At 35.9% G+C, this 26,284-nt stretch overlaps 1 protein-coding gene across 1 annotated transcript in view; it reads left to right on the top strand.

Annotated features, from left to right (window-relative positions):
* Nucleotides 1-26,284, top strand: part of RICTOR (RPTOR independent companion of MTOR complex 2) — a gene marked incomplete at both ends in the record, with an annotated part of 89,265 nt that overhangs the window by 16,525 nt on the left and 46,456 nt on the right. Inside the window, 7 exons of the mRNA XM_082013123.1 lie at nt 4,700-4,797; nt 13,773-13,837; nt 19,497-19,628; nt 20,758-20,821; nt 24,274-24,400; nt 25,379-25,548; nt 25,796-25,863. Of these exons, the coding sequence (XP_081869249.1) occupies nt 4,700-4,797; nt 13,773-13,837; nt 19,497-19,628; nt 20,758-20,821; nt 24,274-24,400; nt 25,379-25,548; nt 25,796-25,863 (724 nt within the window). The remainder of the gene's footprint in view (nt 1-4,699; nt 4,798-13,772; nt 13,838-19,496; nt 19,629-20,757; nt 20,822-24,273; nt 24,401-25,378; nt 25,549-25,795; nt 25,864-26,284) is intronic.

Here is a 26,284-nt window from a genome sequence, read left to right as displayed (position 1 = left end):
TTGTCAAGTGTAAAAGTGTGGGTGAGTGGGTAAAAAAAAATAATTATCTGACTTATTCTAGTTTGTCTCTTGTGGGGAGGGTACATCCTGCTTCCACCACTCTGTGAACAGCTCAGTGGCATAGCTATTTCTGCATCAATTTTTGTAAGACTTTGGTATTTAGTTTGACTCTGTAACCCAGCAGAAAACTAACATAGCCAAAAGAATGAAAAATATTCTGAGTTAGTTAGCAGAATCATTTTAATGTGAAGTTGATGGGTCAGAGTAGTGTAAAGTATAGGGTGTATCATATAGTGGGACAAGATGGAGGGAAGGAAAGTAAGGGAAGGGGTTGTGCATCTTTTGGCAGAAGAAAGCTGTAACATCAGCTCAGTCATTTTGCACAACTCCACCCTCAGAAGCACTATGGGAAAGAATGTGAATATACTTGGTTGTCACTATGGGCCAGCTAGAGATGAGTCAACGTCTCAGTAATTAATGAGGTAAGTCAGGAAAAAATAGACCTTTGAGGGGTCTTAAAATTATAACAAGTAGCTTTCCTTTTTTTTTTTTTGGAAAGCAAGAACTTCTGAAGAGCTAAAGAGTAAGGGTTAAACAGAGCTAAGAAATCTCTGCAGCAGTGGTCTGAACAGGGGTCCTTTAAAAAAACAAAACCTAAAAGTCCTTGGCAACACCAACATGAGCTGTTAAGCTTGACAATGAAATGTTAAGGCCATAATACTTACTCTCTTGGGAGATCACTCTCTGATTTTGTGCCATGTTTTTCCATTTCTGCATTAACCCATGTTCTTCAGTGCTGTTGCATGAGACTTGGAGACAGGAAGATATGCAGTCCTGGATCTTATCTTTGATTGCAGGAAAGCCACATGGCTTAATTGGTAGAGTCCAGAATGTAGTCTGTTTTCAAGCCCATTTTAATGTAAGGGACAGACTAGCAAGAGACTCTCCATTTGTGAAGTCATGTTGTTTTGTTTAAATTCTTTTACACCTGCCACATGTGAAGTTCTGTTAGGCCTGCCTACCTTCCCTGTTGGCTTTATATTTAAAGAAAAATTAGTAACTGAGTTAGTCACACTTGAGTAACTAAGTAAATTGTCTACTTCTTTCTAATATACTATGCATTTCCAGAAGAGGAAGAACAGGATAGCCAGTCTTTCCTTGAAGCTAATATGTCACAATTCTTTTGTTAACTTTTTTGGAAGAGAACTTTTGCAAGAAGGTTCTTTTGAAGTTTAAAACAAGACTTGAACTGACAAGGCTTGACCAAAAAGATTCTGTAGTCTTGGTTCTTTCCATATGCTATTAGAGGGTATTTATTTCTTTACTGTCTTTTTTTTTTCCACAGCATTAGTGTCATAATCGAAGTGTGAGCCAGATAACATGCTGTATTCATATCAACAGAAATTTCCACTATCAAATTGATACGTTCTCAGTTTTCTCACAGTGTTGTAGATCTTATCTACAACAACTACAGTAAGTAGATAAAGTAAGGAAGGACTGGAGTCCCTACTTGCATCAAATTACTTGGCTGCTAGTGAAGCTTCTGGGAAGCTTCTGGCTGCTCTGCTAAGTACTACAAATACAGTTTTTTTCAGACTTTTCTGTCTGTCTAGAAATGAAGAGTTCTCAGCAGAAAGAGGACAATGTGAGGAAAAGTTGCTGTAACTGCAGTTTTTCATACACATGTAGAATAAAATGGTTTTAGTGCATTTTTTAATAAGGCACCCTTGTTATAAAGGTCTGCCATTTGCTACAGAATTGTTAACAAGGAAAGTTATCTAGACATCATCATGTCCTGGTTTCTTCACATGCAAATTGGCTGCCTTTCTACACAGCACACCTTGCTCACTTCTGAGTTAGTGCCCACTCTATCAGGTAGCTGAACATTGCCAGTGACATACAAGAGGTTTCCTGGGCTAGTTTTGTGGTCTTTTCTGTCCATATAGTGAGCTTAGTTTTCGTAGATGTTTACCTTGAGTATGTAGCTGTCTGCACTTCCAAAATTAAAACTTACAAGCATATTTCCAGTCATTTTGGAAAGTTATTGTTGCTTCTTATTCTCCAGGGAATTGAAGTAGAACATTCTGAAGAGATCTAAGGCTGCTCACCTGGGATGTTTCTTGTGGCATAATGGGGTATGTTACAGGTCCAAAAGTAGTGTGAGGCAGGGAAATTCCCACCTATTGCCCAAGGTAGGCCAAAACATAGAAATCAGCCAAACTGTATTTTCAGAGAAACCAAATTATGAGGAAGTTATTTTCCTCTTCTGTTATGTTCCTTTGAATTAGTAGCTATGATATAAAGTATTTGTAGTGCCATAACTATCCCAACCTGCTTGTCTTCAGTGTTTTTCTTGTTTCTATGGCTTGTAGTATTGCAAACCTCTCAAACTAAGTTACGCCTTGGAAAAATAAACTATGCAGAGGAATCCTAAATTTGGGATGGGTCTAGTAAGATTTTTTTTCGGATGGGTTGGTTCAGGTGTTCAGGTTCAGAGAGGTGCATGCGCATGTTCCAATTTAAATTCAGAATTACTGGATGCTTGGTTTTACTATGCATACTGTTCTCCAATGCAAGGTAGCTCTGTCTGTACTTGTGGTGGTCTTTTATAAGAAAGATGAGGACAGACTTTTTAGCAGGGCCTGTTGCAATAGGAGGAGGGGTAATGGTTTTAAACTAAAAGAGGGTAGATTTAAACTAAATGTAAGGAAGACAGTTTTCACAGTGAGGGTGGTGAAACACTGGCACAGGTTGCCCCGAGAGGTGGTGGATGCCCCATCCCTGGAAACATTCCAGGTCATGTTGGATGGGGCTCTGAGCAACCTGGTGTAGCTGAAGATGTCCCTGCTCATTGCAGGGGGCTTGGACTAGCTGACCTTTGAAGGTCCCTTCCAACCTAAACTATTCTATGATTCTATGATACTTCACATCAAGCTGATGATGATTCAGATTGATGCCCACGTTTAGGAGCCTGTCTTGGCTTCCTAAAATCTCACTGATACATTATCTGAAAAAAATGACAGTTATGTGGTGTGGCAGTAGTGTGTCTGTACATGTGCTAAAGTCTTGTTGTAAGCAGTGTAGTCAATACCTTACCCTTGAGTAGACACCTTACAGCTGATCAGGTTAATTGTTTTCAGCTCCATTGGCTGATAGATGAGATCTCCATTGACTACAGTGGGTTTACAGGTTTACACACCTTAATTCAGATGCCTACCTATAGCTGTCTTAATCTTTAAATATTGTCTTGTATTCCTGGTGGTAGTGCAAGTGCAGAGTTTTGTCTTTCCAGATATGTTCTGGATATATCCTAATGAGATTGCTAGTTATGTCTGCTTTTTCAAATTTGTTGCCTTTTAAAAAAGTTTTTAAACTACAGAAGTTGATAAAAATCTCAGCTTGGTTTGTAGCAAGGTGGTGAAGAAGATGCTTTGTTTCTGTCTCTGTTTCTTTTAACTTCTTATGTATAATGAAAAAGATACAAATAGCCTTTCAGGATGAACAGGGCAGTAAAAGACTCTATATAGATATACTGCAGTAGGAAGCAAGTTTCTTTTACTGAAGTTAGTGTGGGGCAACACACACAAAACCCTTCTCTTTGCTGTTTTCCAGATGTCTGGTGTTTGGACTCTTCAGGCTTTTTCTAAAGACTTCATTTTATGTAATGCAATTTTTTATCTTTTGGTAATGTAGGACTTTCTGAGAGTTCACATTGCCAGCATAGCCTTGGTATTTCATTTATTTCAAACTACAGTGCTGTTGATAGTGTAGTTGTACCTATCACACAGTGTCTAATCAAAGACTGCATGAGAATCCTGCAGTTAAGCATGCCCTTTAAAAACTGTCCTGCTGCAGTACCACTATGTACAAAGCTTACTGCAGTTTCTGTTGGAGTAGCTCTGCAGGCAGCTGTCTGCCCAGCCTACTCTGCCTCAACTCTCAGCCTTATTCCCAAAAGCGGGGCAGCTCTTCTCACCATGTTTGGTAGTCCTTTTCCATTTCCCAGCAGAATGCAGCATCATCAGTTGGTGTCTGAATCCTGGTTTGTGGGGTTTTGTGTTTTTTTTTCTGTTGGGATGGTGGACCATTAGGAAGAAAGGAGAAGATGTTCCTAGTCACCCGTTTACCTTGTAGTTCACTTCCCATGTCACTGGAAGGTCCTAGCCCTCTAGAGGCGAGGATAATTTTGGACACAGATTAATATGCAGACCAGAAAAGAGTCGTGTCTTCCCAAAATCCCAATAACCCTTTGGAGGGAAAAAAGAAGTCCTGTGGTGTCCGTAACATGCCATCTTTTCACTTCCATCTTCAAGCTTACTTCTTGCCTTAACATTACAAGGAGATTAAGGATAAATCTTTTAAGTGATGAGATCCTAGGACTGGAGTTTGAGACACTAAATGGATTTCTTTGTTAATTGTAACTCTTAAGTCAATTGTAAATCTAAGATATTGATTAAAATCTGCTTTAAAATAGGAGGCGCTCTCCTTCATAGCCTTTAACATTTGTTCTAGAGAATTTGGGTATGTCTGGTCTTGGTTCTAAGCATAACTCAAATTGATGCTTCTTGAGGCGAAAATGATATGCATCCTTAATTGAGACCAAGAGAGTACCCATTATATCTAGGAAACTGCATGTTGAATTCATGTTTAGATTTTTTTTCCCCAACTGTATCTGCTAATAACCTGTTTTCTTTTGCAGAACCTTGTGATAATATGAGAGAGATTCTCCAAAATGTGGCCAAATTACAAGGCGTTTCAAATATGAGAAAACTAGGTCACTTGAATAATTTTACTAAGGTAAGAGCTCAAATGGTGTCATAAAACAAGTGATCATACAGGCAAAATATTTCGTATGTACTCTGTCAGACATTGACTGGAAGATTCATGAAACAGCTTAATATTATAGAATAGTACTTGAAATCTACGTACTCTGGGAGAGGAAAGGAGTAAATAAGGACAAGCAAGTATGTGAATACAGGGTTATACTGATGTTTGTCTACATGTCTTACTGGCTGAATTTTTAAAAGATTGGTTCCTGGTCCACAGAATTGAATAATAAAGTGTGAAATGCCAGACTCTCTGGATGTAAACTTAGAAGAAGTATGGTGAGGGGGGAGAACTGGAACAGAGAGTATGATATGCAGTGGTTTGGACACTAATTGAATACCAACTATCAAGTTTCACTGCAGTTTTCATGGTGAAAAAGATTTAAAAGGGTGATCTCTATAGTCTGTATTGCTGATTTTTGAGGTGCTTTTTTCCAAATAAATGCTTCAAAATCATGGGAATGTGACAGTTACTTGCCTGAGAGCATGATGGATATGTTGGAGGCTGACATTGTGAGCTGACAGGAGGCAGTAATTGAAAACTTAGGGCATTATGAGAGTGTAGGCTGAAGAAAGAGGCCATGAAAGGTCTTTGGAAGGACAGCAAGTACCATTTTTGGGTAGATGAGGAACCTGTGGGGAGAACCTGTGGGGAGCAGCAGAGAGGACTGATAGGAGGTGTGCAGTAAGTTAGGAAAAGGGTGCTTGTAGCATACTGAATGGTTGTGGTTGGACCAGTGTTCTGTTTGTTGAGGCAAGAGAAAACCTGCCTTGCAGTCAAATCAGCTAGGAGACATTGGACCTTCAGTGTGAGTGTTACTTGAATGGATGGACTGATACTCAGAAGCATCTGGTAAGTTGCATACCTTTCTGATAGAGCACCACAGATAGGGTGACATGCCTGAAGATGAAATGCCAGTTTCTGTGACAAGAGGATGAATCCTGCAATCAGCAGTAGCCAAGAAAGAAGGTAGTAGTGAAGAATTTTGTGGGTAAAGTAAGGTTTAAATTATTGTTGTAGATAAGCTGATAACAAATCATTGAGAAGATAACCAGGAGGCTGCTTGACAGTTTTGAGACAATCTCAAGTGGAAGAACAAATGCTCAAGGGCAGGTTTGGGGAACCGGTAGGTATGAGAAGGACAAACATGCATGATAATCTTTGAAGTAGGCATGCTTCTTGGCTGCTAAAAGCACTCCTTGTAAGATTGAACAAAACTTCAGTGGTAGTGAATGAGATTCAGTTAGCAGGAGGGTGAGTACTAAGAACAAAATCACAATAGCAAATAAATTTATCTTCTAGTGCATTAATAACAAATCTGTAAAAGCTCCATTTTCCGAGTTGATTCAGAGCTCATGTAGGTGCATAGCATTCACTGAGGAACTGAACTTAAACTGAAATCTTTTCTTTGGGTCATTGCCTCATTGTGTCTGTCAGTCTGTCACACATCCACCATTGACAAAATGCTGCTGTTTTTACTGAGATTCCACACTGTGTTGCAAGAAAGCTCTTTATTCTGCTAGAAAAGGATGATGCATAGCTGTGTTTCCTTTTTGTACTAATCAGGAAACTTTTAAAAGGGAGTGCTTCCAAATTCTCTTGTTGCCTTAAAGAGCTGGATAAGGTTTGCAGATGCGTGATTCCTAGTGAAAAGTCAATATTTGAAACTATGTATCATGAAACATTGTTGATTTTACTACTGAAAATCAGATGTTTAGCACCTATAAATATGGTAAGTTACTAAAGATGCATACTGTAATTAAAGGATGAACGAAAAATTGTTTTTAAAGGTAGTTTTGAAATTTTAATAATTCCATAACTGACTATTTGAAGAATATGTTCTTTATACTTAATTGGTGTTAAAATTGGAAAATACTTACAAAAACACAGGGAAAGTTTTCATAAATTGGACTTAAGACTGGCAAGAAGTGATCAATTGGTGAAAAGCAACTTGCTAAAATTAAATATGTTTGAAGACAGAGGTTGTAGTTCATAACCTGATTTTGATCCTAAATCAGAGTGACCCTAAGGGAATCATCCTACACTATTTAATATTTAGCTCATGTTCTTATATTAATCTTCCTGGAATATCTGCCTGTAAATTTGATTTTGAAAACTATTCCTTATTTTTGAACTGTTAATGCAGTTACGAAAATAAAATAAAGTTGCAAATTGTATTGTTTTGTATTGTATTGTCTGCCTTGTGGTTGGAACAATTCTGTGTTTTTCATTCCAGTGGTTGAGAGTGAAAGCCTGGAGCTTGAGGGAGATGGCTTTATTTCAGTTTTGCACACTGGTCTTCTACCATGAATTGATACAGTCTCAGTTCCCCGTTTGTGAGATATAGGAGTGTGGGGAAGACAGATGTGCTAAGAGCTGAAGATATTTGTATCCTGTCTTGGAATTATATTGAAGATGAACTTTGTTTTGTAAATTCTTGCTTTTTATGGTCCGTTTTTGAAAGGCTACTAGTGATGTAAAGTATTTGTCCTATGGAGAGGGAAAGGACCTTTGAATTTTTTTTTTATAGCATATGCCTGATAAAATAATACAGAAGAATCTGTCAAATTTGACTCTTTTGGTAGGAATATTATTACACTTAAAAGAAAATGTCAACACCAGTCTAAGCAGTTGCTCCCCACTGCCCCCAATTTTTCCTTCAAAGACTGGACAACTCTCAATTTTGAAGAAATACTGCTCTACTTTTTTAGTCAGGGGAAGCAAAACACTTGTATTCATGTGGAAACAAGTAATGTAAGTTAATGTGGGTGTTCCTGACAGAGATCATGGTAGATGTTACATTTTCTATTAATTCCAAGATATCTGAAGTATGTTAGTATCTAGAGGACTAGATTTTTAAGGTGGAGTTTGTCCCCTCTGCCCAACCCCCTTTATTTAAGGACGAGTGAAGTTATCACCCTTTAAAAATTACTGAACTAAACTCCAGGAATTTATGCAGAAGTTAAATACTTTAAATAAAATTTATTAAAATAATGGTGGTCAGCAGGCAACAGGATTTGTTACTTTATCTGCAGGAATAATACCATAAGGCAGATATTTTCTATGAAGCTTGCTTGCTTGTTTCGGAGGTGTAAGTCCCTTCAAAAGGAGTGTTAACTTAGTGACATTCAAGTCTTCGTAACACCCATACTTTGTACAGTACTCTCTATACATGGTATTTTACAAAAACTTGCATGTCATTCATCAAATTTTAGCTAGTACTTCTTACTAGTAAAACCCTTAGTATTCGTGTTCTTGGCTCTTTGGCTGCAGAAAATGGGATGTTCTTGACCAACAGACACTATTCACAGGTTTCTAAGTTTTATGCTCCAAGAAATTAGTATTTCTAGTCTGGTAATACTCAGGATATGGAAAGGTGTTTTTGTTCTGAATTGCAGCAGTGGCAGACTGAGAATTTTTTTCTCCTCATCTGTGGCTCATCACCTAGTAAGTGAAGCCGCAGTTTTGCGGGCAGAAACATTGATGAAGTACTGCCTAATCTATATTAGACAAAAATAATATTGTTCCTTTCAAAGCACCTGTATCACTACTTAAGATAACCTGAGTTTTGACCGGAAGATTGATTGAAGATTTGACCTCTACTAAATTGTCAGTAATACCTCCAGTTGTCACAGTAGTTTGCAAGCTCAGTATGTGCCTTTGGCTTCAGTAAGATGAGTAGGATTACCCATCTTTCATTTATATGGCCAGCTACATAAGGCAGGCACCTTGAAGTTTCCCAGCTTCTGGTGATTAAGACCAAAACATTATGGTTACTTCTTTGGGGTTTTCCCCACCCCCAGAAGCAGTAGTAAGCAGTAAATTACTGAAAACCAGAAGGAACTGTACAATTGCATTTACCTAGTGGAAAATATGTTTTGGATTTGAAGTATTCATTTAGAATCCTTTATTACAGAAGGTTTATCCCACTGTTAGCTTCTGAGATCCTTTATATGTTTTTAAACCTAAAAGCATATTTAAATAATGAACAGGAAGAAAAGATCCACAATTGTTACAGGGATTTCTATTTTCCATTCAAAAACAGAGGTGCTGCTTTAAGGACAAAATGAAACTTAACTCATTTTAGTTTAAACTTGGCAATTGAATAGTGTCAGTGATACGGAAAATTATATCTTAAACCTGCTCAAAACTAATTATGTCATTACTTAATAAGGCTCTACTACTCTTCTCTATATATGTTAGCTTTTGCCCATGCTGCTGTATTTCACTACGGTATGGATTGAGTTTGGGGCAATAGAGGATTTCATGGATTCTTTCTCTCTCAGATTCCTGCTCCATCATCTTAGAGTCTTGGTGTTCCTTTGCAAAACCCAGGTATCTTGGAATCTGCATGTAGTATTGACTGACTGTAACATTCATCCAAGTAGCTAAACCACTTTGGGCAAAACTTGAAATCTCATTATGAAGTATTAGCAGATAGGAACAGAACATCTGTTTAGTGGCATTCAGCTATGGAACAAACCTGGAGGACTAATGGGTCTGAATTCAGAGTCCGGAGTTTCAGTAAGGGCTTCTCTTAAGACTACGATCTACTAAGTAGTCTCCTCATAAATATTAACTAGTGATGGTTCAAACTGTTTTTTCCAAAATTACAGTGTAATAATTACCATTTGGATGCATAGAGTAATATCATACTTTTACCTAGTAATTGCTGTGACTATTCTGTTAAATATAAGTTTGAATGGTCTCGGTGTATAAACAACTTGTAGATGGTGTTGACCTACTGTGGTTTTGTTGTTTTGAGCTACTGTTTCCAAGACATGTTGATGTTTTACTCGTATTGCTATGACTCATCCAAGTAGCATGAAAAACTCATAGCTGACAGTAAACATGAAAAAAACCCCAAACATTCACTTTAAGTTAGTCACTGTCTGGCCTAGTGTAGTACCATTTTGTCCTAATATAAAATCATACCCTCAAAGATTCTGTGCTACTCCCATTAATATACTATTTTGTAGAATTATAGAATCATTTAGGTTGGAAAAGACCTTGAAGATCAGCAAGTCCAGCTGTAAACCTAACACTGCCAAGGCCACCACTAAATCATGTCCTTAAGTGCCACATCTACAGTCTTCTAAATACCTCCAGGGGTGGTGACTCAACCACTTCCCTGGGCAGCCTGTTCCAATGCTTGATAACCATTTCAGTGAAGAAATTTTTCCTACTACCCAGTCTAAACTTCCCCTAGCACAACTTAGTGCAAATATCAAAAGCTCTGAATTTTAGAGTTGACTTATTGGCAGTTTTAACAAGCAAAGCGTACTCTGTCTTTTTGTGTGTGTCTACATACATACATATAAAAATACATAAAATTTATTCTGTGTATATATAAAAGCCATAAACACTTCATGTATCAGATATGCAAATACACTTTATATTTCTCATAGATATATAATTCCAGGCATTTACATGCTATGATAATCCACTGCCATTTTAGTGTAATATAGTAATGTGTAACCAAAAGCAGATTTTAGTATTCTGGTACTGGTTGCCTACAAACTTGTACTACAATGACATGCATAATAGTTGTTAAATGTTACAGTCAAACATATGGCAATTACTTGGCTTTGTCAGGAATCCAGCCATCTGCAAAAATCACTTCATTTGTGCCAGAATCATTGACCTGCCTAATGTTGTTGGAAGGTGAAATGAGAAGTGGCAAAGTTTTCTTTTAATATGTTTAAGACCGGACATTTATAACTGAGCAAATAGCCAAAGCATTGAGACCAGCTGAACAGTACCTTCTTTATAGCAACTTCCATGACTCCTTTCCCTGTCACCCACTTTAAACATGTATCAATCCAACCTTACTTTTGCCAGGTGTTTTTTTTTTTGTTGTTGTTTTCTAGACTAAATAAACCCAATGGCTCAGCCTTCACAGGTGTATTTTTCTGCTGCACTTTTTCCAGTATGTCTGCTCTTAAAATGTGGCACCCAAAATTTGTTCTTCATGCAGTTTTAAGAGCATCCTGTGAAGTGGAAGAAAAAAAAAAAAGTCTCTTACTCACAAACATAATGAGTCCTGTTAGTATTTCCAAAGGTAAAATTTCCTTTTTTTTTTAATGACATCACAGTAACTTCTTTAGTTTATAGTTTGCTGTAACTCCCAGGTCTTATTTTATTTTGAAATTTTTTTTGTATTTAACATCCTGAATGTTTTCTGAACACCTTGTATTTCTCTGCTGGACTCCTTTCAATTTTTATGTTTCTGTTGTGGTACCCTGAAGGATGTGAAATATTATTCCTGTAATTTTCTTACTGAGTTTGTGCACTCCTTTCGAATCACTGAAACATCTCAAATTCTGATCTTGCTGTCCATCTTTTAAATTCCTTTCTAGATGGAAATCGTGCAAGAACACTACTGTGTTTTTTTGCAATTTACTATTGTGTGTAAATTGCAAAAAAAGCCAATACATAAGTAATAGGGGCCCATTGGAATGAGAGTAAACTAATAGCTAAAGTAGCTAATCTTGTACTTACTTTCTTTAGCCAATATTTTCTGTTCATTCTTTGTGAGAAATATTTCATGTGTATGCACAGACACCATCAAACAAATAATAATTACCATCACATTCAGAAATTTGTATCTAAACAGTGGTTAAACTTGATGAAAGTTATAAATCGTAACTCAAACGTAGTCATGTAACCTGACAAAATAAGATCTTCTACATCAGTGAGGGTGTGCACAGTGGGAGCACATATATAGAGGAAAACAGTTGGCATTGAGGAGCTAATAATCATGCTATATGTATTTGGTAAGCGTGGTTACTGACAACTAGACTAGAGCTGGTCCAGTGAACCTAGTGCTCTTTAGCAATTGCAGCAACTTAAGGTGGATTCCTGCAACATGTCATCTGCTTTAATTTCATGTTTGGACCACTCAAAGTGCAAACCAATGGTAAGTGCAATGTAGGAGACTCGCTTCAGAAATGCACTAGGGCACACAATAGCAGCTTTCTCAAAAAAAGAAGTCCTACATCAGCATTATAATTCTGTGGCGCTTTATTTAAATTAGGAAAAAAAGACTGTTGAGGATAATCTGCTCTGTTAAATTAGGATTTCAAATCTGTGACTGGGATGGAATGATGGGGAGAGGTTTACATGTGTAAATGATGAGCCTAAACAACTATTGATGTACTTTTCTGAAACTCAACAATGAACTGTTTTTACTCACTATCTTCTCACACTGTTTTGCTTACACTCAGCCAACCGATTTTTACAGTTCATAAGATGTCAATAGAAATGCTAAAGCAGCAGTGGTGGCCTTAGGCAGTCCAACAACATGGCATAAAAATAGATTGATGCTGGGAAGTGACATACTGTCATAACCAGTTAATGCATCAATTGTCTAGTTTTATTATCACTTAAATTTGAAAGGTGGGGGGAAGAGGTTATATAATAACTTCCTTATGTTTTATAATCATATTTGATTGTGGCCACTGTTAAGAAAAATGGAAAATCTGAAATATTTCAATTAAATTATTTAAGCCCATAATGTGGGGCTGATCTGGACTAATTTAATAATAGATCTCATTAACAATTTTGGATTTCAGCATTTTCATTATGCACTTTTCTCACAATAAGAAAAATTTTTTTAAAAATGTAATGTGATCTGTGGAAGAATTTTTCATTAGCATAAACCTAAGTATTGTTTGAATTTAAAGTATCATGCTAATAAAATGGGTTTACTTAAAAGCAGAGTTTCTGGGCAACATGCTGTTTTTTCAGATGGAGGTGAACAATAGAACGAGAGCATGGAACATGTTATATTTAACTGTTTGCTTAGTTTATTATAAATTTCTTATAGTTAGCACTAAATACATACAAAGAACGTGGCACAGGGGTTGATATATTTTAATACTTTCAGAGCAGGGGTATTCACTAGTTAGCACAAACACTTCCTGAATTCCTCACTGAGGAGAAACTGTTGATAGTGTGCTGGCTCAGAACGGAACATGCCTGTTTCGAAAAAAGAGGACAAAGTGCAAAGCTATTGCAATCAGTATTAGTCAGTTGAGTTTTTGGAAGTACTTGGAAAAGTGCTTTGGGATTTGGATGTAATAATGAAATATTTTATAATTTTATCTGGGGGTGGTAAATGAGATTACTAGGAATTTCTTTGCTGCTCTTACAGAGGAGAACAAGCATCAGCTCTTCTTACAGAAGAAAATGTTTTCCTTTCCTTGAGAAGCTAAAACATTGGCATGCACTAGAACACTCCTTTTGAGATTGGTTTTGGACATAAAGACTGCACTTGTAAATCTTCAGTGTTGTGCTCAAAATGGATAGGCATGGTTGAAATATTCAACCATATTCAATTGCTACACTTTATGCATGTCTTTTTGTGTGCATAAATGCAACGTTTGCAACTGATTTTTCAGAGGTACAAGTTCTATGGAATTGATGGTAGGCCAGGCCGAATGCCAGTTGTGAGACACTTGCTGTTGGTAATGCCTTCTGATTTTTCTTCTATGCCTGTGCTACTGTGGCAAAACGTGGCAGTGGACCATCAGTGTCAATCTTTGCTTCAAAACTCTCAGGGAGCCCTCTCTTTCGAATGCAGATGTGCTCTGACTTCAGATTTCATCTCTGCTCAGGTTACTAATTGCCTAACTAATGGTTCTTCCAAAAAGAGCTTAAAGACAGCAAGAGGAGCAACCTGGAGTTTAAAAATTGACCAATAGGCAGCTTAGACAATTGTGCAAGCTTTTCTCTAATATGAGAGGCCACAGGTTTCTGTGTCTGGTGTATATAGGAACAGAATACTGACAGCAGAAATTCTCAGGGAAGTCTGAAGTTGGTATGCTTCCCCTTGCCGTGAATAAAATTCCCCAGGTTTCTTTGAAAGCATTGCCAGAAATCTTCAGTTTTACACAGTCATTTTTAAAGACTCATAAATAATACATGTTTTCTTTTATTTTAAGCTTCTTTGTAATACTGGCCATGCTGAAGAAAAGCTAGGTTTTACCTATGACAGCATCATAATATGGTAAGTAGTAAGGTGCACTAGAGCAATATTATGGTACGTTAATTGATCTGGGTGCAATTAAATCAATTTTCTTTGTACTTTTGAGCTAGTATCCTTTATTTCTAATGTATTTGAGATTTCATAATGCAACATATACCTGACAAATACTTTAATGAGCAAAATCAGAAATACATTGTTTTCTTTCAGGCAAAGGTGGAGGGGAACCTTTGAATTAAAAGTGGGAATTTCTTTAAATTCCTCATAAGTGTAAAAATACCTCTAAATATCTCAGTACTTTTCATAAAAATGTGCTCCTACAGAATTTGGAGCATACTCTTGATGTAGAATCAGGATTTAAAGATAAATGTTTTATATGAATTTGTTATGTATATGTCTCTGAAGCATTGCTTTCCCTGCTACTAAAATGCTCTGTGTATGTACTTTCAAGTGGAGTTTTCCTATAATTTGTTACCATTTGTGACAGTTAAAAGTAACTATATGCTTATTTCAAGAACTTTCGTGTTTTTACACAGACATTGGTAAATTTGTCCTCCAGCTTAGTGTTGGTGACAGAAACAGCTAAGATCTAGTATTTTAATATGATTTTTGTGTTCTTTCAATTTAGTTATCTGACTTAGGAAAGCAAGCTTAGAAAAGTTAGTTGCTCTTCAAATAAAATGTTGGGAAAACGTATGGAAATATTTTAAGTTGTCTTCTTAAATAGAACTGTTTTTTCCTTGCTAGAACTAAAAAAATTGAAAAATGTTAGTATATTTTTGTGTATGCATATTTTGCTGTAAGCTTTATCATCTTAGTTATGTAATCTATTATAGTGCTTTATGATGGGATTAAAGATCACTTAAAAGTGTAACTTCAGAATTCAGAATTCTTTACCAAATGCTTCTAAATACAAGTCTTAAAAGGTTATGCAAATACTAGTGTTTGTTTTTATAGGAAGAAGTTTGTAGAAAGATCTGCTAATCCAAACACAATTACAGATACTGATAAGGAAGAGATAAAAATGTTCTCAACAGACACATGAAGAAAAATAGCCTCCTACTTAGAAAAATGCTGGAAATGTCCTCTCAAAAAAAAATAGGCATATAGCAGGAAGATTATCTTGGTTAGTGTTTCTTTGGTCAGTCCAATGGTTCCTCTCTGGATTTAAATGAGAAGGAAATTTTTTATGCATATATGTAGATTATTCTGCTATAGTGATAATTTTCAAACTCAAGGGTACCACCCAAAAATGCACATTTTAACAACCATAATAGTGCTGATTGGTAGTTCTTCAGAAATATTTGTAAGATGCATTGTTTTCATGAAATACAGACTTTTCAGGTGAATTTAAAAATTTTGCTTTACAGAGTTGTAGCTATTCTGCAGTAGTAATCTGTTTGCAGATTATTTTTCTATACAGCATACAGCCATTCAGAGTAACTTGCAAATACTGAACTTTTTAATTACTTTTGGAAATGAACTTCAGGTAGGTGTCCTGGCTTTAGATGGGATAGAATTAATTTTCTTCCTAGTAGGCTAAGTACCTGTATTCCTTTGGCAATAACATGCAAATTCTGTAACTTGCTCTGCTGATATTCCTAACGTTATCTTAGATTTCTGTAGGCAAACCTTTTTGTTCTACAGAACATACTTTTTTTTTTTGAAAACATGAAAAGTTACTTGGATGCAAGAAATACTTTGAGTTTTCTGCATTTGTGAAGTGTGAGTGGCTATCCTTAAAGCATTAAACTATAAGGGAATCAATGATTTCAAGAATAATTAATAGATTTCCTATAAAGTTCTAGGGTTTGGGGTCAGTAACATTGATGGAATATTTACCCAAACCAAAGACAATTGCAGTCTGCAATAATTGCAATTCTCAAGTTAGAGATCTGTTTTTTAGAACTCATTCTTATTTTAGAATTTTGTTAGTTCAGGTGCCTGTTTATAGTTTCTTCCTGCCAGCAGATAGAGATAATAGTGACACATTTTGTTGTCATTCCCAGTGTAGATGGGTCTTCCCAGTTCCCAGAGCACTCATACCATTGACAGATGAGAGGAAGCCTTGAGCCACGAAGAAAATGGAGTATTGGTAGGCCTCAGAAACCTTTGAGGTCTTTTAGTAATGTGCCAAGAGGCTTTGGCCGTAAAAGCAAAATTCAAAATATTCACAATTACCTGGCTGGATCAAACAGAGATTTGTGAAAACCATTGTTATCCTTCTATAGTAAGTGGATGAGATGCTTTAGAAAAAGGTGTGAGAATGAATAATCCTGTAATAGGTAGTGAATATCCTTTCTTATTGCATCCTTTGTTAGTTCTTCCAGTCTTTTTATATCAGTCTTAATGTTTATCAGCCTTAATGTGGTCTTATTTTCATTTCTGTGACACTTAAAATACTGGAGCAGGTAGTATTGTGCTTACTTTATACAATCATCATGTCTTTTTGTTACTTTCAGCCACAGATGCACATGGAGTGTGCATATCAAAATAATTTTCTTGATCTGGCTATTTTAGAGTCATGTAATACGGGTTTATAACAGTTTTTGTCTTGATGTGCATGAAGTCACAAATAAGTCTTGAATTTTCTTCACCATCTTGTTAACTATGCATACAGATAATTTTTCTGTTCCCTTGAGGCTTCTCGTAACCCTGTCCTATTCTCATTAATATAAACAACATTGTCCCCTATATTTCTCTGTTGCCACCCCCTGCACCCCCCAGTCAAGAATTGTGTATTGAATACTGCGTACAAAAGGAGATTGTGAACCTGGACAGAATCAGGCCAAAAAATTGTCAGGATAAAAGTCTTCCGTTCACCTCCACTCTTTGAATTAATCTTTTCAGATTTTTATTTGTGATACTACTTTTCATCACTCTATAATCTCTTTATATCCCTTAATACAATCTTCAGCAACACTTTATGCCTTTTTATACGCTATTGTAGTAACTCCTTTCAAGTATTTCAAAAGACTAGTAGAATATAGTTTGTGTAAACTCTTGTGGGTGTTCACATGGCTAGCCAGTTTTATTTTAAGGTGATTTTATTTTAGGATCATAAACATGCCCTTTGGGATCCTTTTTGTATAGACCTGTTAATCACCTTTTCTCTGTCTTGGCCACTACCATTTATAATACGGTGCTAGCGAATATATGCAGATAGTTTATATTAATGTTCTTTCCAAATGCTTAGATGTGAAGCTTAGTGTGCTGCTGACAATACTTACTGCTAGATTTCCTCCAATTCTTCCATCATTTTCAATTCCTAGTCTAACTTGTATTTTGTGTAATAAAAAAAGCTTTAGGATAGGAACCTTCATGCAGATCTCTAAAGCAATGACTTCGGCTGAAGAAAATGCTTGTTTCTGTCATACCTCTGTCAATCTCTTATTTGCTTCATTCCTTTTCCTTTTGGGTTATCATGTGGGTCTGATTTAATTTTTCAAGTTTTCTCCTTGTGGTACACCTGAGAAGTCAGAACATACAGGCACTTAGGTTTTCCTACATATTTTTGTCTGCCTGCTGTAGCATATCTATCTTCACTGTCTTCATAAGGTCAGGTTTCTCTCAGGTTTTTGCAGTTTGGTCATTGACTAGTGGGGATTTTTGTTTAGCTTCTGCTTTTAATGGAAAGATTTTTGTTCAGCCTTGTACACTTACATGTGTCACTGCTTTTGTGGGACCTCTATAGATTTTTATGGCCTTTATTTTAGGTCTATATCTTTCTGGGTAGGCATATATTTTCATTGCATTCTCACTATTTAAAGATAGTGACACATCCCTTTTTGGTACCACTTGCTTTTGGATGTAGAATCTCATGATAGTGTTGTCATTTGTAATGGTTTCACTGTTGCCAATTCTTAAATTAACTTCTGTCTACAAATTAAGAAAATTCTTCTCTTCTGAGTTGCAGAACTAGCTTTCAAAGCATTAATTGCTTTTGGGAAACTATTTGTCCAAAGATTGTTTTGCTTTGCCACTCAACAAACATTTTCCTCTCAAATATAAAAGTAATGTACTTTACTTGATGGGGCGGGAGGGGAAATCCAGATTCAGTATTTGGCTATCCTAGTAAGAAGTGTCATAGATAGCAACAATACTGTTCGGGTGAGTAATGGGTTAACTTCTGCTCTAAAAGGAAACTGCTAAAGTGTTTTAAACTGGCATATCCAAACCAACTGCAAATTGTGAGGTAAAAGTCCAAATGGAAAAATACCAATGAGTAGAACTGAATTTTATATGCTCATCCTTCAGAATTCCATCTCTGCAAAGCTGCAAAACTAGAAACAAAGCATGATTCATAATCTAAAGAATACCTATTATCTGCTCAGCACAACTGAAGAGCTACTTGTCTTCTTTTCTTGAATGATTTCAGAAATAAATCTCTCCTCTAGTTCAGCTTTTGTTTAGAGGAAGAATTTTTCTTAACCTCACAGTATTGAGAATGTTTCTTATCTGCTTCTAGCTCAGTTTAAAGTAAATAAATAAAGGCAATTAGTGGCACTCTCTATGTGAAGAATCCTGTTCGATATTACACCGAAGATGGTCTTCCTCAAGTAATTCCCTGCTTGGTGCTGAATGTAATAATCTGTTCATCGTTTACTGTATATAGTATTGCAGCTTTTCTACTTTGTCTAGATATCACCTGGAATTAGGTTCCTGTTATAGGGATGTTTACATAGACCCATTAATCTCCAGTAAGATTTAGAAGGGTTTTAGCCTTGGGAGTAGCTGATTACCATGTATGATGATCCTAGAATAAGAAAAGAAAAAAAATAATCCATTTGTATAGGTAGAAATTCAGTCTCACTGGCTGAAGCATTTACATTCTTAGATATCCACTGCAAGAATCCTACTAAAATATGTCACTGGGAGGTTGGGAGTTTCCCCACTCTGTGTAGTCAAGGAAAAGGGGCAAATCTTTTGAGGGCCTTCAAAAGGACCATGTGTCACTTAGTACTTTCAAAATCCATCTCTGGAGATCTTCAGTATCTCATTTCTTTTTATCTAGAAAGTGAATTTAGGAAACTACATTATGAGGACAGTTACGTTTAGGAAAGTCTACCTTGGTGTGAGCAAAATGTTTTCAAAATCTGTCTAATGAGAAATACATTTTGGTTATTTGTTAAAATGAAATGTGTAGAAATCTGTGCTCTGTGGTGCTGCTTAAGTTATGACTGTCATATTTCATGTAAACATAGCATGGTGCCATAACATCTTCAGTGAGTGGCGCATGTAATTACTTCAGGTGCAAATTTGTCTGTTAGGTGTCTAGATGTTGTTTTGAGGATTCATACATATGTGTTGTCAGTCTAGCAGAGGAGGAAATGCTCTTTACCTTTTAATTTTCTTGGACTAATACTGTGCTCATGTTTTGTCAAATAACAAGTTCTATACCAGTCTTGGTCATGTATGATTTCATGGATGTCCAAGCTGTTCTTTGGGGGGAAAAAAAATGATTTGTGGCTTTTTCAGAGTAATATATTGTCTACATCTGCTGGCAGGGTGAAGGTTTGCCTTCTAGTCTGTATAGGTGAGTATCTTAGAAGATTAATGCAGTACATTTCTTCTTAAAAATCAGACTTTTTATTTTAAATGAGTAGGTAGTAGCTGGATGTCAGATGATAAAGTCTAGCTGCTGCTAAATCATTGTTTATCCCCGTTGTTTTCTTCATCGTAGTCTGAGGTTGGCTTTACTAAATGAAGCAAAAGAGGTGCGAGCAGCAGGATTGCGAGCCCTCCGCTATCTCATTCGAGACTCCAGTATTCTCCAGAAGGTGCTAAGGTTGAAAGTGGATTACTTGATAGCCAGGTAATTTTTTTTACTTCTTGTTGTGAACTGTACCATTGTAAATCAATTGCTTTTTCATGGTTGAGATGGGTGAGAAGAGTTGTTTTCATATCCTCTCACATTCTTGGTATGTAGTTTTCTAAAAGCCATTTTCCTTCACTATGATTAATATCCTTTAAAAATAGAAGGATAATACATCACACCAGCTAATCCAAATAAAATACTGTCCTTATATGTGATATACTATGAGTAATCTAAAAAAGTCTGGTTTTCAGTCATAAATGCCATTAATCATAACTTAATCTGTGGTGTTATTGGAGGATTGAAACATCAATAATTTTCATGTCTTAAGTTGTTTTAAGTGAGTTGTTCTGATTCTTTTTATTACCATAGTACTTTGGAGCATCTATTACAAAGTCAGGACTAAAAAGTAGTTCATGCCCAAAAATTTCTAATCTAAGTATAACCCATGACACAACAGAAGAATACCAAAGGGCAAGCTAACGATGTGGTAAGATCAGCATGATGACTAGATCTAAATATTAGCATTTCTAGGGCTTCCTTTGTTAAAATCTTGTTGTATTTAATGTACTGATGTAGATATGTGTGTTTCTGTTCATAAATACATGCTGTTTTAGTGTGCTGCTCAATTTTGTTTGGAGCAGAAGGACTTTTCTGATCAGAGAACACACGGAAAACATAATACCTTGTTTAGTCTCATTTGAAATGACAAATGCAGCTAGCTCAGAAAATACTTGTTGAGGCCATTATCACAGAATCATTAAGGTTGGGAAAGACCTTTAAGATCATCAAGTCAAACTGTCAACCCAACACCACCAATGTGGTGGTTATGTCTTGCCTTTATATATTTGAGAACGTTCTAGTGATTTAATTGTAGTGAAGATAACTGAAAAAAACAAAAACTGAAGCTAATTGACCAATCATGAGTATGCTTGCTGAAAGGCAGAATTTTTAAACAGTTGTAATATTCTTTTTCTTCTGTTTATTCAACTGCATAAATATTATTCTTCTGTTTATTCAACAGCATAAATATTAACACAACATGTTAACAGTTAAGGTGAAAGTTAGTGTTATTATAACCAAAATGTAATTTGCTTTTGGTTTTTGTTTTTTTTTAAACCTATTTTAGGTGCATTGACATACAGCAGAGTAATGAAGTAGAAAGAACACAAGCACTTCGATTAGTCAGAAAGGTAAACTCTAACTGTATATGGTCTTATCAGCTATCCCAGTCAGCTGTGTGGACTCCTGGTTTTCTCTATCGGCATTTTTTTTTCACACAGTCTCTAATACCTTACCTTACCTTTATCAAGTGAGAAGAAATTATAGCTGATAAATCACAAAAGAGAAGGTGGTGTAGTGCTGAGACTTGTTTTCATTTTAATCTCTTACCACTGAGAACCTCAAGTAGGCTAGAGAAATCCTGCTAAATTTTCCTTTGATAGAGATCATACTGGACAAGATTTTGGAGAAAATTATCAAATTATGAATGCAAGGGTATAAGAACCATATTATTAAGTTACACCTAATGATGTAACATTACTATATAGTGTGTTCAAGCATCTGTGAATCAAGGATGGGTGATTTACTGCCATTTGAGAAGTTACGCAAATTGCCATCTCTAGAATAATCAGTTGAAGGAATATTTTTCTCTATCATTGTACAGGGATGCTGGGCATGGGATGTCCATGCATGGAATGTATGTGTTGTACAGGGAGACTGGTGATTCTTTGATGCTGAGAACTATGTTGATGAAAGATGTTTCCTAACATCTTTTGCTAGCTAGAACATCCTTCTTTCTTAAACACAACGTCAGACAAACAAAAAGCCACTCAACCTGGCTACAGCAGTTAAGCATGCATTGGCATAGAGCAGTCAGTACTTGAGAAACTCTGTGTCGCAAGGAATAATGACACACATCCTAAATGGCACATTCTGTACTTTCACACTGTCTTTTTTGTTCCTCTGCTCTTTCCCTTTTCCCATCTTTCTTAATCTCCTTCCATCTCCCTCAATGTCTCTGACTCAGTGGTTTGATGCCAGGATTCCTAAAAGATTACATAATGGTCTAGAAGAGGAGAATGAATGGCAAATAACCCATCAGAGTTAATTCATTTGTGCAGAAGATGATTTACTGTGAGCCATGGAATTGCTGAACTGGGTTCCACCAGCATCACAGAACTATTATTTTCACTTTCAAAGTCTGGACGCAATTCTTTAAACTCATCTTGGAGAGCAAAAATGCCTATGTAAGAATAGCATAGGTATAAAGTTTAAAACATTCTTTCACTTTCTTCTCATCCATTTCATAGAGTAGAAGAACAAATTATAAAATATGAATCCTGTTTTATGAATTTATAAAAGGCACTTAATGATAAACTTGTTTTACAAAATGGGGGGTAATATAGGAAAGTATATATAAAGTAGTATAGGAAGAGAAAAGAAAAATCAATCTTAAACTTTCCGAACTTGGCTTCTGATTTTTTTTTTTTTTTGGAAGGCTTTGAGTGCTTACGGTCTCTTTTGGCTGTGATCACCTGTACATTTCCTAGTAAGAGCTTTGTGATTTAGCAGTGTCTTCAGGCATGAAAAGGATGGTATAAAGTTGCTTCAGAAAGCATTTTTCCATGTCGTAGAAGTCAGTAAGACAATTTTTTATCATTTAATAGTCAGTATGTTTTATTTTCAAAGCAGAAGTTAGGGTTAAGTACAACATGAACCACCTTCTTTCTTCCTCTTATTTAAAGCAATCTTTAAAGACCAAATTCATAGTCTTTGTTACTTATTTCATCATAGCTGCTTAGAAGTAGCTTTGTATCACCTTGGTCTTTAGAACAGCATTTAAATACCTAGATCAGAATGAAAACAAATGCAAAAGTCTGTATTTATTCTACTAACATACTTGGAATTGAATATTAAGAGAGAGAAATATTTCCTTCCCATGTCTTAAAACCAGAGGATACAGTGAATCAGAACAGCATAAGCAGCTGCTTGTGTCCTTACATTAAGTGCATGCCAATATCAGTAGAAGAAAAAAGTTTTAATTTTGTAGAGTGGATTGGCACACCCATTCTGCTGCTAATTCTTGTTACTTCATGCCATTGTAAAAGTGAAAGATTGTGTGGGTGGGGAAGAGTTTGTTTTTTCTTTAGAGTCCTATCTTAAAGCTTCCTGTTTTGTGGGTGACAACATTATGTATGGTAAGTTTCTCAAAAACATGTCTTAAAAAGAAACTTGTTAAAGTGTTTGATAATATTTGTCCTAATGGTTGTTCTCTTCTCATTTTAACATCCTTTGCAAAGATTGTAAGGTGAAATAATTAATCCCCTTTGAACAAATATCTGTAAGACATCTAAGGGAGCTGTAAATGAACATAGAACAAAACAATTTTGGAAAAATAATTAAGATAAGCCTGCTTGTGTTGGAAACAAAAGGATGTTAAACAAAACCTTAGGAAACCAGCATCAAGTTTTTAGGTGTTTGGATATTGAGTATTTTTTTTACATTTCACTTATTTATTGGTAGAAAAAAATGTGACATGGTTCAGTGGACTACAACAAATTATGTTGTTCCCTTTTTAAGCAGTCAGACAGAAAACCTACTTCCTCCTTAGTAATATATCTGTTTACTGATGTTGATGTTCCATAGTGTAGAAGTTATGTATATTTAATTTTTGCAAACTATGAAAAAATGTCAACAAACAGTTACTCAGCCTTTGTAGTCAAAGCCTCATTTAGGGGAGGACGAGGAGTGGTGGTATAGGTTGGTTGTTTTGGAGTGGGGTTTTTTTTAATTAATCTAGTGTAAATTCTCATTGTCCTAAACTAGCAGCTGAGGATTTCCATGGTGCAGGAGCTCTTCAGTAGTATAAATGAACATTGGCTATTAAAATCTTTTATTCTATTCTGTTCCAAATTTTATTGCAATTTTTTTAATTTCAAGAATGACTTGATTAATGGACGCAGGTCTTGTTTTCATCTTTGCTTTTCAGTTTAACGTGTTTAATGGGGGGGGCGTTAGAGTGTTTTTTGTGCCATAGCTATAGAACTTACGATGACGTTTAATTACACTGCAGTTCTAGGAAGATCAGGTACTATACAAGAGGATATGGAGTCTTACTGACAGTTGCCATCTAAATACTATAGCAGCTTTTTCTATTGACTCACTTTTTTTGTGGTCTGCAGCAATCGAAGAATCTGCCTACAAAACAGGAGATTCTAGTCTTGCCTAATTAAACAGTTGAATAAGTATTGAAGAAGCTATGGCAGTATGAATGAATCTTCTAGAATTGTTTGTAATCTACTCTGTCATTGGATAGCATTCTTGGTTGATAAAGAAATTCTTGGAAAAAAAATAGGAAGAAAATGGTGATAGTTCTCTCTGCAAAAGTCATCTTTTTAACCCTTCCTTATTGTGATAAAATAATACAAAAAACTGAAGTAGGAAGAGAATGGTAAAGTAAATTGACAAATGAAGAATATTAAGAACAAAAGAAATAGTTCTGGGGATTTGTCGGATAGAACAAAGTAATATACAGACTCGTCTGTCTGGCTGTATCTAGGATACAGAATGCTGGTAAATCTATGAGTATATTTAGAGAAATATTATGAAGAGACCAGAAGGCTTTTTCTTTCATTTTTGGCAGATGATCACTGTGAATGCTTCATTGTTCCCCAGTTCTATTACTAATTCTTTGATAGCAGTTGGAAGCGATGGTCTTCAAGAAAGAGACAGAATGGTTCGAGCGTGTATAGCCATTATCTGTGAACTAGGTAAGATAACTGAACGCTAATTAAGAAAAATTTTGACATGGTTGTCATCAGTTTTCTAAGATTCTCTTCTGTGCATTTGTATTAAATAGATTGCATTTAAATAATTAAGGATATTTGTTTAATAATGAATTAGATGTTAAATGTTCTTAATGTCAGTTTCATGGATTTTAGTCATTAGTTTGATATAATACTAAATCACTTCAATTTGAAGTCAAAATCTCTTAAGTACCTGACCATCTTGGGTGCTGTTCTTTCCTTTAAGACTTGCTAATTTTTAATTTACCTTTTAAAAAGTTTCCCTCCTGCAGTTGATGTTTTTAAAACTAATGGATTGGAAGTAGGGAGAATTCCATACATGAGATGCTGGCAAATGTACAAGAATTTGGAGAATTACAAAACGTCTTCCTTGAAAAATTTTTACAGTGGGTACTGTGGTTAGCTGGCTTCTTTAAGTCAGTATTTGTGTCCATGTAAAGACTATCTGGACAGTGGTTTGTACTAACTCCCCATACTTGTATGTGGGTGCTGTTTTTTAAATTTTTTTAAAAGATCAATCAATGAGAAATAACTTCAGCAGTGTTTTCAAGATTCAGATTTCAGTTGTAAAGAAATAAACCACCTGTTACTCTTTTATATTCTAGTGTAAATATTTTATCCGTTTCAGTCTAGTGAAGCACAAAACCTTTTGTGGGGAAATCCAGAAACTACTGTAAATTATTTCCAACTACTTGTTGGAAATAAGTTAGGAAATTGCTGCACAGTGGTGACTGACTGACCAGTATTTTTGTTCATGATAAATTAATCCGAAATCTCAATTCATGCCTCATGTCAGTCAGTTCCATTAAAAGCTTTCATGTGCCTCAGCAGTGTTTAGGAAGAAAGATACATGTACTAAAGAGACAAGAAGTTTGTCATACTGGAAGCCATGAAATGTTCTTTCCTATCACTGGCCAAAGTGACGTGTTTTTCTTTGTTTAGCACTTCAGAATCCTGAGGTGGTGGCTCTTCGGGGTGGTTTAAGTACCATCTTGAAAAATGTGATTGATTGTCAGCTAAGCCGAATAAATGAGGCTTTGATAACTACAGTTTTGCACCTCATTAATCATCCCAAGACCCGACAGTATGTGCGAGCAGATGTAGAATTAGAGGTGGGTTCAGTTTTACTTGTTTAGTGACAAACATTTTCATTGCAATAGAATATTTAATTTCTAATTTTCATCTCAGATATCACCCTCTGTGTTAGTGCAAAATGTTTAAAATACAACATTTTAGGCTAAGAGCATATGATTTATAAAGCAGGAATAACATGACAGATTGGAGTGGGACTGAAGAAGGGGCAAGACCCATTTAACTGTATTATCACGTGAAAGTAATGCATGTCTTTCTTTTGTTTAGCGAATTTTGGCTCCTTACACAGATTTTCACTACAGGCATAATCCAGACACAGCAGAAGGACAACTCAAGTAAGTGTTAGTTCTGCTACTTGCGCTACCAGTTGTGTTCATAGTATTGGAATTAAACTATTTTTCTTTCCAAAGTGAAAATAAAAGCAATGAGCTTATACTAAACTACTTGAAGTTGAATACAGTAGATTAGAATGCAACTTCCTAAAATACTGTAAGCATTTAAGATTTAAAAGAGCTTGTTAAGCCTGGAGAAGAGAAGGTTGGCGGACACCCCTGTGTCCTGAATAGCAGCCTTTCTAATACTTGTGAAGATATTATCCAGAAGACATAGCTAGGGCCCTTCATGGTGACTGGTGGAGAGGAGAAGAAGCAACAGAGAGAAACTGAAACAAGAGAGGGAAACTTCCTGTGAGGCCAGTCAAGTTTTGGACTAGGTTGTGCGGAAAGGTCCTGCAGCCTTCATCCTTGGAATTTCAAG

The sequence above is a fragment of the Phaethon aethereus genome (genome assembly GCF_964289735.1).
Source record: "Phaethon aethereus genome assembly, chromosome: Z".
NCBI lineage: Eukaryota > Metazoa > Chordata > Aves > Phaethontiformes > Phaethontidae > Phaethon > Phaethon aethereus.
This window is presented reverse-complemented; position numbering and strand designations above follow the sequence as displayed.